At 44.7% G+C, this 12,910-nt stretch overlaps 4 protein-coding genes across 6 annotated transcripts; 3 read left to right on the top strand and 1 right to left on the bottom strand.

Annotated features, from left to right (window-relative positions):
• The first annotated feature begins 215 nt into the window (after positions 1-215).
• noxred1 (NADP-dependent oxidoreductase domain containing 1) lies at positions 216-2,144 on the top strand. Its single transcript, XM_029494327.1, has 6 exons — positions 216-409; positions 468-625; positions 1,014-1,194; positions 1,285-1,439; positions 1,575-1,773; positions 1,988-2,144. Exons 1-6 carry the CDS (start codon positions 216-218, stop codon positions 2,142-2,144), a joined length of 1,044 nt encoding a protein of 347 aa, XP_029350187.1.
• A 376-nt stretch (positions 2,145-2,520) lies between these two features.
• tmed8 (transmembrane p24 trafficking protein 8) lies at positions 2,521-5,432 on the top strand. 2 transcript variants are annotated; one of them, XM_029494044.1, is made up of 6 exons: positions 2,521-2,681; positions 3,029-3,140; positions 3,284-3,377; positions 3,483-3,576; positions 3,785-4,078; positions 4,255-5,432. In XM_029494044.1, the coding sequence occupies exons 2-6, from the start codon at positions 3,031-3,033 to the stop codon at positions 4,470-4,472; spliced, it is 810 nt and encodes a 269-aa protein (XP_029349904.1). In that variant the 5' UTR covers positions 2,521-2,681; positions 3,029-3,030; the 3' UTR covers positions 4,473-5,432. The 2 variants fall into 2 exon arrangements, with proteins under 2 accessions (XP_029349904.1, XP_029349903.1); XM_029494043.1 differs by having other exon boundaries at positions 3,284-3,576.
• A 1,928-nt stretch (positions 5,433-7,360) lies between these two features.
• On the top strand, positions 7,361-10,883 carry LOC115035774 (rab9 effector protein with kelch motifs). Its single transcript, XM_029493775.1, has 13 exons — positions 7,361-7,475; positions 7,547-7,717; positions 7,795-7,900; positions 8,116-8,232; positions 8,313-8,426; positions 8,494-8,668; positions 8,744-8,872; positions 9,060-9,247; positions 9,341-9,528; positions 9,610-9,701; positions 9,797-9,851; positions 10,103-10,200; positions 10,370-10,883. Exons 1-13 carry the CDS (start codon positions 7,414-7,416, stop codon positions 10,591-10,593), a joined length of 1,719 nt encoding a protein of 572 aa, XP_029349635.1. The 5' UTR covers positions 7,361-7,413; the 3' UTR covers positions 10,594-10,883.
• gstz1 (glutathione S-transferase zeta 1) lies at positions 10,792-12,768 on the bottom strand. 2 transcript variants are annotated; one of them, XM_029493777.1, is made up of 9 exons: positions 12,669-12,768; positions 12,264-12,315; positions 12,110-12,177; positions 11,887-11,967; positions 11,674-11,799; positions 11,509-11,584; positions 11,365-11,417; positions 11,232-11,281; positions 10,792-11,100 (listed from the first exon to the last, which is right to left on the bottom strand). In XM_029493777.1, the coding sequence occupies exons 1-9, from the start codon at positions 12,744-12,746 to the stop codon at positions 10,974-10,976; spliced, it is 711 nt and encodes a 236-aa protein (XP_029349637.1). In that variant the 5' UTR covers positions 12,747-12,768; the 3' UTR covers positions 10,792-10,973. The 2 variants fall into 2 exon arrangements, with proteins under 2 accessions (XP_029349637.1, XP_029349636.1); XM_029493776.1 differs by lacking the exon at positions 12,669-12,768 and adding an exon at positions 12,400-12,650 and having other exon boundaries at positions 10,796-11,100.
• Positions 12,769-12,910: the final 142 nt, after the last annotated feature.

The raw sequence follows: 12,910 nt of genomic DNA, 5'->3' as shown, positions 1-12,910 counted from the left end.
TTTGGAGATGCAAAAATCGCGTTTGTAGGCTGGTTTTTGTTTCGATGAATATAATTTTGTTTAAAAAAAAAAAGTTTTGATACGTTGAGTTGTCGGGCTTTTATACTGAAACTCCGGCAGCTTTTGTCGCCAGCTGGCCCGTTAAGTCGGAAGTTGTTCACGTTGCCACGGCAACAGACGCACTTCTCCGCGGCCCAACACTAACCCTCCGCTTCATGGACGCTGCCGGGGAGCTGCAGGACGTCGCTGCCGGCCTGAGCGGGCTTTCCTTTGGGTCCGGACTCACCGGCGAGGAGGAGAAGCTACGCCCCCTCCGTGCGCGCGCAGCCGGGCTGACTTTCTGCGGGCTGGCGCACGCGCTCTACCTGTGCAAGCTCGCGCACTCGCTGAGGTACCTGGCCCTTGGTGCGTGTGCTGCCCTCAGCCACCGCCGAGATGATGACTGACACTGACTGTGACTCATTCAGGAGCTCCATCGGACCGGCCCAGCCAGGAGGGGACGCCCTCTGTGTGGGGATACTGGGACTGGGCCGCACAGGGAAGCAGCTGCTCCTCTCCCTGCTGGACATGACTGCCATCAAAGCATCACACATTAAGGTCTCCACAAGGAGACCACAAAATGCAGGTGCACTGACCTTTACCATAAATATTTATCCAAGGCAAATCAAAGCTCGTGTATTGTTCTGATGCAGTGAAACTTGCTGAAGAGAGGGGGGTTAATGTGAATCAGTAAACAAAAACTGGCATACCAGGAAAAAAGGCCACAGACAACCTCCTCTTTGTTGTCCGAACAATCCTTTTATTCCCAACACTAATTACAAAAGTCTCCATCTGTTGGCACTAATGCAAATCCATGAATATGTTTAGTTCAGGCAGTGAGGTTTGATGTGGTAGTTCTGACTAGATACTCGTGAGTTAATTATTAAACATGAGAATGAATAAATGAAACTGAAAACGTATTATTGACGCACTTAGATCACTAAAGTGTTTGTTTTGTTGCCCATGTGTTTCAGTGGAGTTTCTCCAGAACAGGGTTGAGTGTTTCTTTGACAATGGCAGGCTTGCAGCATGGGCAGATCTCCTGTTCCTCTGCTGTCTGCCCTCTCACCTCCCCAAAGTCTGTGCTGATCTCCACTCTCGCCTGTCCAAACACTGCCTCGTGTACAGTTTCATCTCTGCTGTGCCTGTTGCCAGGTACCACTGCACCCATGCACACGTACAACAGATTTTTTTTTTTCATTATTTTCAATCAGTGCATCCTTCTGCCTTGAATTTCTGTTTCAGATTGACTAAACTTCTTAGACATGATTTCATTATAAAGCCACAGTATGACATTGTGGGCGGTGCCACTGCAGATGTGTGGCTGTCCTGCACTGATCTGTCCATGGCTTTGAGAGAGCCTTTGCTGATAGAGGCATCGTGTCCTCTTACAATGAGTGGTATGTCATGTAGAATTATTTTTGAGCATGTTTTGTAAGATTCAAAGGGGAAACAATGTGAGTTGAGATAGTGAGGCTTCATCCTTGTGTTAAATAAGTAAACTGAAAATATTTGGTGATTTATGACCCCCGCAGGTGGCATCACTCTGAATCTGAACTGGGTGTGTACAGTGTTGTACAGCCTATTAAACATCTGCACCTCTGCCAGTCTGCCATCTAGTGAAGCCCTCTCTCTGATGAACAGCCTCTTCATGGGAAAAAGGACACACACCGTGCAATTAAATGCACAAAGTTTCATCAGCTCATTTCATGCATCTTCTCTTGGCGGAGATGAGTGAGTGCAATACAGTATAATTAAACCACCAAAGGCTGCTGATGTTTACCTTAACCAGGTGCTGTCTGTGCATGTTCAGTGATAAGCTCGTAAATTCACTACAGCGCAATGTTAGACGAGAGAAAAGAGACGGTTTTATAAGGAGAGGATAAAGGAAGAAAACCAAAGCACTAATTTTAATTACTGCTATGCTTTATTTTGCTTTCCCTCAAAGGCCCTTTCCCTGGATTTCTCTCACTGACGCCCAGTCCAAAGAGACGCCTCTACTAAGGTTTCTATCAAGCAATAAATCTATGCAGCAGCGCATTTCCGAGGCGTACAAATCCCTGCTGGAGACACCTGTATCTTCGGACAGCTACACTTTGTTGTAAATTGTTTTAATCAGGATGTGCATCACAGAATGACATTTAAGACTCAAACCTGTTATGTTACAGATACAGATGTGATACGAATGTAATAAATATAAATAAAAGAATGAATTTCAATTGAGTGTTGTTTTGTTTGAATGAACAAAAGACTCGGGTTATTTCATAAAAAAAAAAAGGCTGACTACAAATGCAAATGTAAAGAAAACATGTCTTGAGGCCATTTTGTTGAAATAATAAAATAAACTACCCCGCTCCTCATACGACATGGCTCTTGTAAATTATTTTAAAGCCAAATGAATATGGATATGATGATCAGTTATGTGTGTTGCAGGATGTCTGCATCGCCTCAGGTTCGCCCTTTTTCGTCTACAATCGAGAAAACACGGAAGTCTCAAAAGAATCTGCTTGTTTTTTCCTGTCAGCTCCGAGAACGGACCCAGGGATCATATGACCGCAGTGATATGGAGGTGTCTGCTTCCCTGATGAGCTGAGTTGGACTGAAGTGAAGCGGAGTTATCAGATTATCGGCGTTACATCGTGGTAAGATCACCCTGCGCCGCTCCGGCTGCACGTTTCACCGCCTGCTAGCAAGCTAACATCGGCTAACATCAGCTGCAAGCTAATGTCAGTCTGCCGAGATAGAGCTGCTTAATAAAGCCAACAGCCACCAAACACACACACGCAGAGTAGATCGCCCTTGGTTGTTCATTTGCAAGTGTGTGCTGTGGGTGAAGCGGTCCATTAGCGTCGGGCGGCAGCTTTGTTTATTCAAGCAGCGCTAGCAGGCTAGTCGGAGCGCTGTCATCGATCTCCCTTCCTGTGGCTGGAAGGGGCGGGGCTTCATCCTCTCAGCCGCGCACACTGAGGTGTTTGCCTTGTCTTTACAGCCATGGAGAGATTAGAGACCACATCCGAGCTCCAGTCGCGGCTGTCATCTCTCTCCTTCTCCTCCTTCCCCGGAATAACATCCAAGGGGTGCGACAACAGACCGCTGGACAGGTAACCTGTTGCTGCCGTGCGCCGTGTGTTTGGCACAGTGCTGGTGTCGGTCAGGACGGCTGCATCTTGACTTTACTGCCTTGGAAATAATGGGATTTTATTTTTGTATTTATTTTCATGCTGCTCTTCTCTCCTCACTTCAGGCTGCAGAGTACAGATCTTTCACAAAGCTTTACTGAAACTGAAAACCAGCCCAAAATGGATGAAACCCAGAGAGATTCAGGGCAGCGTTCAGAGGTAATCAGTGTGTTTGAGAAGCTGTCACTGATTGGCAATAAACAGCAAAGTCCAACCTTTTGTAATTTTTTCTGTAATGCCTGTCTTGTATGTGTGCATTTTGAGGGTAATGATGAGGCTCCTGCTGAGCTGGTCCTGGGGGAAGGAGGCAAGGACAACAACAATGCTGAGAGCTGTCAGCTCTCCTCTGAGATCAAAGGTGAGGGCCTGCTGAGTTTGCCAACCTGACTGCTGATTTATTTCATCAAGGATTTTAACTCAGAGGTTTTGTAAACTGGGTTCAAATGTGTTTACATTTTAATTCAAGCTCTAAAAGATATAAATCAACAATGCTATAACATTATTTAAGATGGGTCATTGTTTTACTCTTATGTAACCCGGCTGCCATTTGGTCTTCCCGATGGCAGCCCAGATGCCACCCCTGAAACCTCCAACAACATGGACATCTGCTGCGCTGAAGGAGCTGAAGGCAAAGCTTCGACAGGAGAAGGACAGCGTGGTGACGGTGTACCGAGGCGATATCATGACAGTTCACGTTCCCACTGTCCCTGAGGCCAAGAAAGTGTGCTGGGAGTTTGCTACAGATGGTTATGACATTGGCTTTGGAATCTATTTTGACTGTACTCCTGTCACAAACCGGTCTATCACAGTGCACATCAGTGAGTCAAGTGATGACGAAGAAGAAGAGGAGGAGCTTGAAGGTTGGTTGGATGACGTCTATAAAAACACATCAGTCATTCTTTTTTTTTTTTTTTATCAAACACACCCTAGTTGTGTTTATGTTTTTTGTTTTCTAGTTGAGTCCCTTTGAGTTTTCAAATGAGAAATCAAAGGGACAGCTGTGTTGACTTTATGGCTTGGCTGATTTCTGTTTCAGGGCCTGTCAGTAACGGAGATGTTGAGAAGGGCTCCAAAACTCAAACCAACTCAAACTTGGCTGAAATCTTACCCGTATATCGTCAGGACAGTCATTTGTCTGTCTACGGGGGCAACCATGATTTTCCAGGCGAAGGCACCTACCTCCTGAAATTTGACAATTCCTACTCACTATGGCGAAATAAAACTCTCTACTACAGGGTTTATTACAGTGCCTGAGATTTCAATCTATTGTTAAAGAATGTTACTCCTAACCACAGTGAATTATTTTTGATTCCGTTCTTGAGAAAAAGAAGTTAATATAAAAAGTTAAATACCTGCATATCTATTTTTTTCACAACCAACTTAAGTTGCCACATGTTAAATTTATGTATATCATCAGATAGTTTTGAATGCAACATTTGTTCCAACTTCTTGCGGATTTTTGAAGAAGCCTTGCATAGGTGCCATGTTCCCACAGATGCACTGTGCTATTTGGTCAAGTGCCCGTCATAAAATATATATTCTCTTCTGCCGTAAGATTTCTATGGTAGTAGTGATCAGGGAACACCTGCACAGACTATATTTAACCAGGGCAGGCGCTTAATCAGCAGTGCCCTAAATAAATTGAGGTTTATCTGTTGTGTATGTGTATGCGTTCACTTTCTATGATTGTTCTTTTGCTTTGTTGTTTCCTTTTGTTTTGTAGTGTAAATTATTTTTTATTTGTGCTAAATCTCATGATGTGATAATAGAAAGTACAATTATGAGTTACACCCTCTGTGCACAAACATGTTGTCAATCATTGTGGTGTGTTGGTAAAAGATATAAGTTGAATGTAAAGAAGCAAGTAGTTAAAGTGTGTTTTCTTTGACACAAATAAAAGCCGTCCCTTATCACCTAAAGCTCTTATTATATAATATAGATTTGAAATCTGCATTTGCCTTGTGCCTCCCCCCCCCCTCCTTGATTTGCTGTTTTGGAAGTAAGGAGCAGATTTAAATGTATTTTGTGTGCTGCAGGTCTGTAAGTGGAAGTCATTGTGTTTGTTTTTGAAGATCCTCAGTGTCTCAGACATACTTTAGGTTTGATTCTGTTGAATTTCTTTGTTTCAAGATATTTTTAATCACTGCTTCTACCATGTTCTCTTGTCTGCATGTTCCTGAAATTTATATTCCACAATAAAGAGAAGATTGTCTAGTTGGCATTATGATTACTTTTACATTTATAAAAAAACAACAACAACAACAACACCCCAACACACTGAACATCTGTGTTCAGTAGTGTTTTGTACAGAAGCTAAATGTTGCAGCATGATCAACTTGAAAAATGTCATTATGACTACTGGTCTGCACAGCCTTTCAGTTCCTAACAGTCTCATTGCATGTCCAGGTTTAGAAAGCGCTTCAGGATGGTCCCTCGTGTTTCCATTAAATTGTAGCATTAGGGGATTGATGTCATTGTTGTAGAGGGGCTGATGAAACCAGGTTTTATTTCCAGCTCTCCCCAAAGGCCAGGCACAGTCCATTGAGTGGCACTTGTGTTTAAATTGGTGTTTAAACAGTGCCCCTTAATATGTGTCAGAGAGGCTTATTTTCACCTGAAGGCAAGTTATAGCGTTGCATTGAACTTCATTTTCAAAGACTTGTAAGAATTTTCTTGCCAAGTCAAAAATGTTACTTGAGTAAATCAAATGTATTAATATTCATATGGTGGTAAATTATAAGAGTTAGTTTATATATAGAGTGAGTCTGGGCCAAACTCCATGGCCTATGGACTATGGAGTTGTTAAAGAGACCCAACAAATATATATATGTGTGTGTGTGTGTGTAGCTTTAACCTGTTGCTTTCCTTCCATCCAACCTCCAACCATTTGATAAAAAAACAACTTTGCTTTTATATAAATTTTTTACATGACAGTTATTTTCTAAATCTGTAATGTGATTCCCCATATGGTAGGAAATGAAAATAAGCCTCTCTGACACATATTAAGGGGCACTGTTTAAATGATTTCCCATTTCCCACCTAGTAAGGCTCAGACTCATGTAAAGACAGTTGTTTACACTGGGCGACGAGTCTTTAGTAAATAACGAGACCCAGGGAGCTGCTGCGGCGGCCTGCACCGGCTGCAGGGGGGCGGCTAGCTAAGGTGCGGAGCCGCGACTCTAATTTCTGCCTCCATTTCTGCCATCATCCTGAATCTATGACAAGAAGTGCAATGAAAACAGGAGGCAGAGGAGGAACCAGACATGGAGCACACAGGACAGGAGAGGAGACAGACAGCTGAACAGTTTAGGGAAAGAGAGGAGAGGCTGAAATCTGAGCTAAGTACAAGTTTGATAACAGTTTACTGTCTATTGATCAACATGAGGTAACAACACAACCTCCACAGAGACTGGACCCCTCCAGAGACTAAACCAGACCAGAGACTGGAGCCCTCCAGAGACTAAACCAGACCAGAGACTGGACCCCTCCAGAGACTGAACCAGGTCAGAGACTGGACCCCTCCAGAGACTAAACCAGACCAGAGACTGGACCCTTCCAGAGACTAGAGACTAAACCAGACCAGAGACTGGACCCCTCCAGAGACTAAACCAGGTCAGAGACTGGACCCCTCCAGAGACTAAACCAGACCAGAGACTGGACCCCTCCAGAGACTAGAGACTAAACCAGACCAGAGACTGGACCCCTCCAGAGACTAAACCAGGTCAGAGACTGGACCCCTCCAGAGACTAAACCAGACCAGAGACTGGACCCCTCCAGAGACTAGAGACTAAACCAGACCAGAGACTGGACCCCTCCAGAGACTAGAGACTAAACCAGACCAGAGACTGGACCCCTCCAGAGACTGACATGCTGTAACCATGTGATTAATGAACGAAAGACCCGAAGAGCCGTACTTTACAGTCGTGAACGAATCAGCCCTTCCTACACAGAGAATATGCGACAGAAAGACCCGTTCGTGAACGGATCCGAGTCTGTGGCGCGCATACGAATCACTGAGATGACTCGTTGCTCCTGACTCTCGCCACGACACATCACTGCAGCTGCGTCCTTTAATGGCGGCCCAGCCAATCACAAGCATTTAATGAAGACACCGGCTGCCATCAAACTCTGACCCCCCCCCCCCCCCCACCCCCCTGCAGACAGGAAGAGGAGACTCTCACGGCCCGGAGGAAACATGGGGAGGCTCAACTTCTACGTCCTTTGGTCCCTGCGTGACCCTCCACGCCAGTTCATCGGGTACGGCGTCTCCACAAACACACGGACACAGCCGTCCATTTCAGACACTGACTGCGTCTTTCCTCCGGCAGTAAGTCCACCCGGAGGGTCTTCCAGGTGCACGTCCCGCTGCCTCTGCCCAGACAGCTGCTGGTCTTCGGCCTGGGGGACTGGCCGGCCGGCAGCACCACCATCACCGCGGAGGTGGTGGTCAGTGCCGAGGTGCCGGCCCAGGTGATCGGGACTCTGTCACCTCAAGCAAGGTACAGGGAGGGGGAGAGGTGGAGAGACCAGAGAAGGGTAACTCTGAGGCTAAATGTGAACTCCTGTTTGGGCTCAGGTGTCTGACCTGGGAAGGGGACTGGAGCCCGGACATTGTCTCAGTGGCAGCAGAGAGAGGCAGGAGAGGAGTTTATGGAAAGATTGTGCTCACAGTGTGCGGAGAGGTGTGAGGTTCTCACTACATTGAACTTCCTCCTGTTACCATGAGGCAACAACCTTAGGACCCCCGATAAAAAATAATAAAAATAAACATGCCCTGCACCTCACACCTGTGACCATGCATCATATGAATGCTGATACTAGTTGAAGACATTTTAGAAGCACAGTCTGTGAGATTTTCTGTGATTTGTTTCATGCAATCAGTTGTTTCCTGCCACAGGATACCACTGATCTCTTCAGCAGTACGCCTCTGGTCCAAAGGAAATGTCTGTTTCCAGAACAGCCTGATGCAGCTGATCTCTGCAGCACATTGCATGAAAGCAGCGTCAATGAGACAGTAAGATAAGCAGAGTTAAGAATATTTTCGCAGTTCTCTATGGTTTAGTTGCATGTTGCCTTTATTGTCCTACCTTGCAGATGGCTCCCAACTCCTCACCTTTGGCCGATAGTGTTTGCTTTGCTGAGATTCAAGTGAATAAAATTGACACCAGTGATTCCACTCTTGGAAATAAACCTGCAGCTTGGCCTACGGTAAGAGTCCTCTGTATAAATGAATAAATGTCTACGTGGGGTGTATGTAATCTAGTCTCTCAATAAGGACAAGACACCCAGGTGGACAGTCATTGGCAAGAGGGGCCACCTGACATGGAGTCCTGAAGACATGGACAGTCCCACTGAGGACACAGACCAGGCTTCAGCCCCCAAGAAAAAGAGGCTGTCCAGGGTGAACAGCCAAGAAGAAATGACAGTGCAGATAAAGAATGAGAACAGAGGTTAGGCACAAAAACAGTACGTCCATCTTGTGGTCACATCTGAATGCACCAAATATGGCAAAGATCTTGATGTAGTTTCAGTATATCCGTCGTCGCGCTGGACCCACACGATGTGTCTGACTGATGCAGACACGGCTGTCCTCATCGGGGGGGAGACGGCAGATCAAAACTACTGCAAGGACTCACTCTGGAAACTCGAGTTAGGTCAGTGGAGTTTGACCTATTTGTTCAGCCATGTATTTTTTGTTGGCTGAAGCCTATCAAAATATATCAGCACGTTTAAAGTGCATTCCACCAAAAAGACAACTCATGACAAAAAAATAAGGGCCTGAAATAGCTGTTGATTACATTTCCAGTTGGGTTCATATTTGATTACCTAACCTCTCCTCAGACGGCGACTTCTGGTTTCCCATGGACTCGTCTGTATCTGGATCTGTACCACTGTGCGCCTGGGGACACACTGCCACTTATGACCCAGACTCCAAGTTAATCTTTGTTTACGGTGGCCTGAGAGATGGTCAGCGCTACAGCGAGCTTTACATCCTGAACACCCTGACCTGGAAGTGGAAGCGCGTTGCCGTGGGTTTATTCCAAGAAACTAACTTGTTGCAGTTCTCACATACTTTGCAAATACTCATGCAGAGATTGTTTTTGTGGATTTACTTCCTTTAGGCAAAGGGGGATGTTCCAGGTCTGGCATATCACTCTGCAGTGTTTTATAAGAAAGAGCTTTTTGTCTTTGGTGGGGTCCGTTCTTTGGCTGATAGACCCTGCAGTAATGCTTTGTATATCTTCAACCCAGAGTTTGAACTCTGGTACCAGCCCATTGTGGAGGGAGACAGACCTCTTCCTCGGTTTGGGTCCGTAACCTTTTGAAAAGTTAATTTCCTGCAGCCATCTTTTTTTTTCTGCAACAGTAACCTGAAATTTGTATTGAACAGACATTCAGCCACACTTCTGTCCCAGAGGTTGGTAATCTTTGGTGGCCGAAAGAGTGCAACCTATCTTAATGATCTCCACATCCTTGATCTTGGTAAGATTAAGATTTGTTGGGTTCATGAAGTGGGTATTAATGTGTCTGTGTTTGCACTGATATTTTTTTTTTTTTTTTGTCTTTGCTCCATGAAGGATTCATGGAGTACACAGCTGTTAAGTGTGGAAACATGCCACCGTTGCCTCGAGGGTGAGTTCAATGCTAATCAACTTTTTTTTTTTTTTCTTCCCCCCCCCCCCCTCCAACCTTGAGCTGTTGTGCCCATCTGGTTTTGATATTTTTATATCTTGAGTGGAATTATATTTGAATTTTAATGGCTTTTAACAACAAATATCATCTACCAACCTGGTTTTATTGAACTGAATGTACAATCATGCAAATGTGCAGTTTTAAAAGAATGCCCTAAATGCACAATAATTATGGTACATTTATATAAATAGGTTTCATGCAGCACTCCCAGTTTCAGACAACAGGATTTTGGTCAGTGGGGGCTGCAGTGCAATTGGAGCTCTGCAAGATTTACATATTTTCAGCACTGGTGAGTAATGGCCCTTCACTCCAGTTGTCTCTGCTCCTTTTAACACTTCAGTACATGTATGGGCGCGATATACTTTAGGCCATTAAATTTTGTCCTCCGCACTGAGAGACCTGAAATCCCACATATAGTCCCACATATAATTTGCTAAACATGTTTTGTTTCTTCTCAGATACCAACATGTGGAGCTCATTGGCATCTCCTGCGCTGAGCTCTAAGCCTCGTGCTGGACACAGCATGATAAGTTTGAACTGCTCTGTCCTCACGGACAAGCATGAACAGTGTGAAAATGTGGAAGTCCGGTGCACGCTGCTGGTGTTTGGTGGGTCAGACTGCTCTGGTACCTTCTACAACGATACAGTCAAGTGCACAGTGGAGGTTCCTGGTGACAAGTGACTGCAGAACAATCTAAGATGATGCTATGATGTGGACTCTCCAAGTGCAGTTATCTTGAGTCCTTAACCTATTTTACTTGTGAAATTGTTTTGCTCTATATACACATCGGTCAAAAACCATCCATGCCTCCACCATACAGCCAATACTCTGAAAGTGTTTTGTGCTTTTGAAACACATCTCAGATGTTCATGTTTTACACATTAATGTGACCTGTAAAGTAAAGTAAAATGGATAAAATTTATATTTTTACCAAATGCAAATAAATGTTATAAACTCAGTCTCCATATTCCTTAAAGTGATTAAAACGTGATCAAAACAGATTAATTTTTTAAAAGCAATTTATTAAAGAATGTATGAATGTTGCATGACAAGCTGTTATTCTATGTGCGCAACTCAGCAGGTGTGTCTGGTTGGCAAGACGGGTGGCTCACTTTAAAAGCCTCAATCTCAAGTAAGGTCTGATTTAGTCTTTTGATAGTTGGATACTGGCCGACATCCACCTTGAACCTGTAGAGGTTAGACATGAAGGGGTCATTTTTTTCAGTATAGAGTTTTTAAGGTTGAACAGAGTCCAGCAGAATGACATGTGAACACATAACATAAGGTTATCTATGCTTTTTCCTGCTCAGTGACCTCACCTCTCTGCATTGTAGACTTGAGGAACCAAACAGATGTCTGCCATGGATATCTAAAAGGTATGAAATGTAAAACATTAGGAGTGTCTGCTGTGAGCCACGTTGTTGCACTTAAACATGATGACTAAGCTCTCACCTCATCACCTACACAGTACTTTCCTGATGTTTGCTTTAAAATGGATTCGAGAGCTGGACGACAAAAACCCAAAACAAACAAACAAAAAGGTTCAGAGATGAACTTGAAATTTGCGATGTGTTTTGGAAATGATATCACACCAACCTTGAAAACCCCGATCGATGAAGTGCTGAGCCCACTGCACCTTCTCTGCTCCGATTTTCTGGATCACGTACAAGTTCTGAAGCATACAGGATTAAACTGTGAATTCACACCTAAAACTACAAAACTATAGAGACGCCACCTGACCTGTCTGTCGTAATTACTCACCTGCAGCGGCTGTATCCCAGAGGCGATGAGATCACTTATCATCCGAACCTGGGCACGTTTCTTTGGGTCTGCTGGAAGGAGTCGTGGTCCTGGTCTGGTCTCATCGATGTACTGGATCACTGCCAGCTGTGTAAGTAGAAACATTGTCTTTTAGTTATCTTGCAGTGCAACTGCAATTTTAGGATAGTGTGGGTGAAGATTTAAAGGACTCACTGATTGGGAAAGTGTGACGCCGTCCACTTCCACTGCAGGAACTTGTTGCATGGGGTTTCGTGTTTTGTACTGTTCTGTAAGCTTGAGAACAGGAGGAGCAATAGTAAGACTATTCAAACTAGCATTAATAGCTGATATGTGTTCACATATTTCATCTTGTACAACAAATACTAGAATAGTAGAATTGCAGAGCGTGTCATAGCTGTGAATGATTGCCTTATACCTGCTGACCTCCATCTTTGATGAGGTTGACTGGAACCTGGTCATATTCAACCCCTTTCAGAGCAAAGGCTGGACCACAAAAAGTAAATGACCATCTTACTGACATGAAGATGTTTGAACAATTTAAACACAAGCTGACTCAGTGGATGACTTACCGATGCGAACCCTCCAGGAGCAGGAGCTTCTGAAGTATCCATACAGAACAGGCTGTAAACAGAAAGCCAACACAGAAAACAGTCAGTCCTTATTCAAAACCCTGACACAGTCACCGCTTCATGTCTGCTGCTTCACCTTGGTTTGGGTTGCCATGTCTGGTTCTGGTTCTCCTCCGACTTGACTAATGCAATCGGTTTTTTCTGCAAACTTGTACCACATCCCCCAGCAGCCAATAGGACGGGCCGCAACACTCCCTCCTACCTACTCTTTGGTCCATGACTAAGCAGCATTTCGGCTTTCGTATGGTTCATATTAGCGGCCTAGTGCGCGTCCACATGTGCGGACGCGTGCGCGCGCGCACACGCACACACACACACACACAGCTAACAGTGATAAAAGTGTACCTTGGCGAGGCAAACTAAGGACATGTGCATCGTTGTGGTTGCGTTGACTTTTATTTGTGAGGTGGTTAAAGGAGTCATCGACTACAGCCGAGTCCAGCTCTCGGTCACAGTTCAGCTCCTGCTTGCATAACTTCCTTTTTTTTTTCATCCAATGGTTGGTGGAGTTTCTGTGGTTGGCGCGGGATTATATAAAAATACAACTACTGATTGGATAGGAGGCATCTGCAGCGGACCAATTAGGA

This window comes from Echeneis naucrates, chromosome 22, assembly GCF_900963305.1.
Source record: "Echeneis naucrates chromosome 22, fEcheNa1.1, whole genome shotgun sequence".
NCBI lineage: Eukaryota > Metazoa > Chordata > Actinopteri > Carangiformes > Echeneidae > Echeneis > Echeneis naucrates.
Note: the sequence above shows the minus strand (reverse complement) of the source record. Positions and strands in the feature narration are given on the sequence as shown.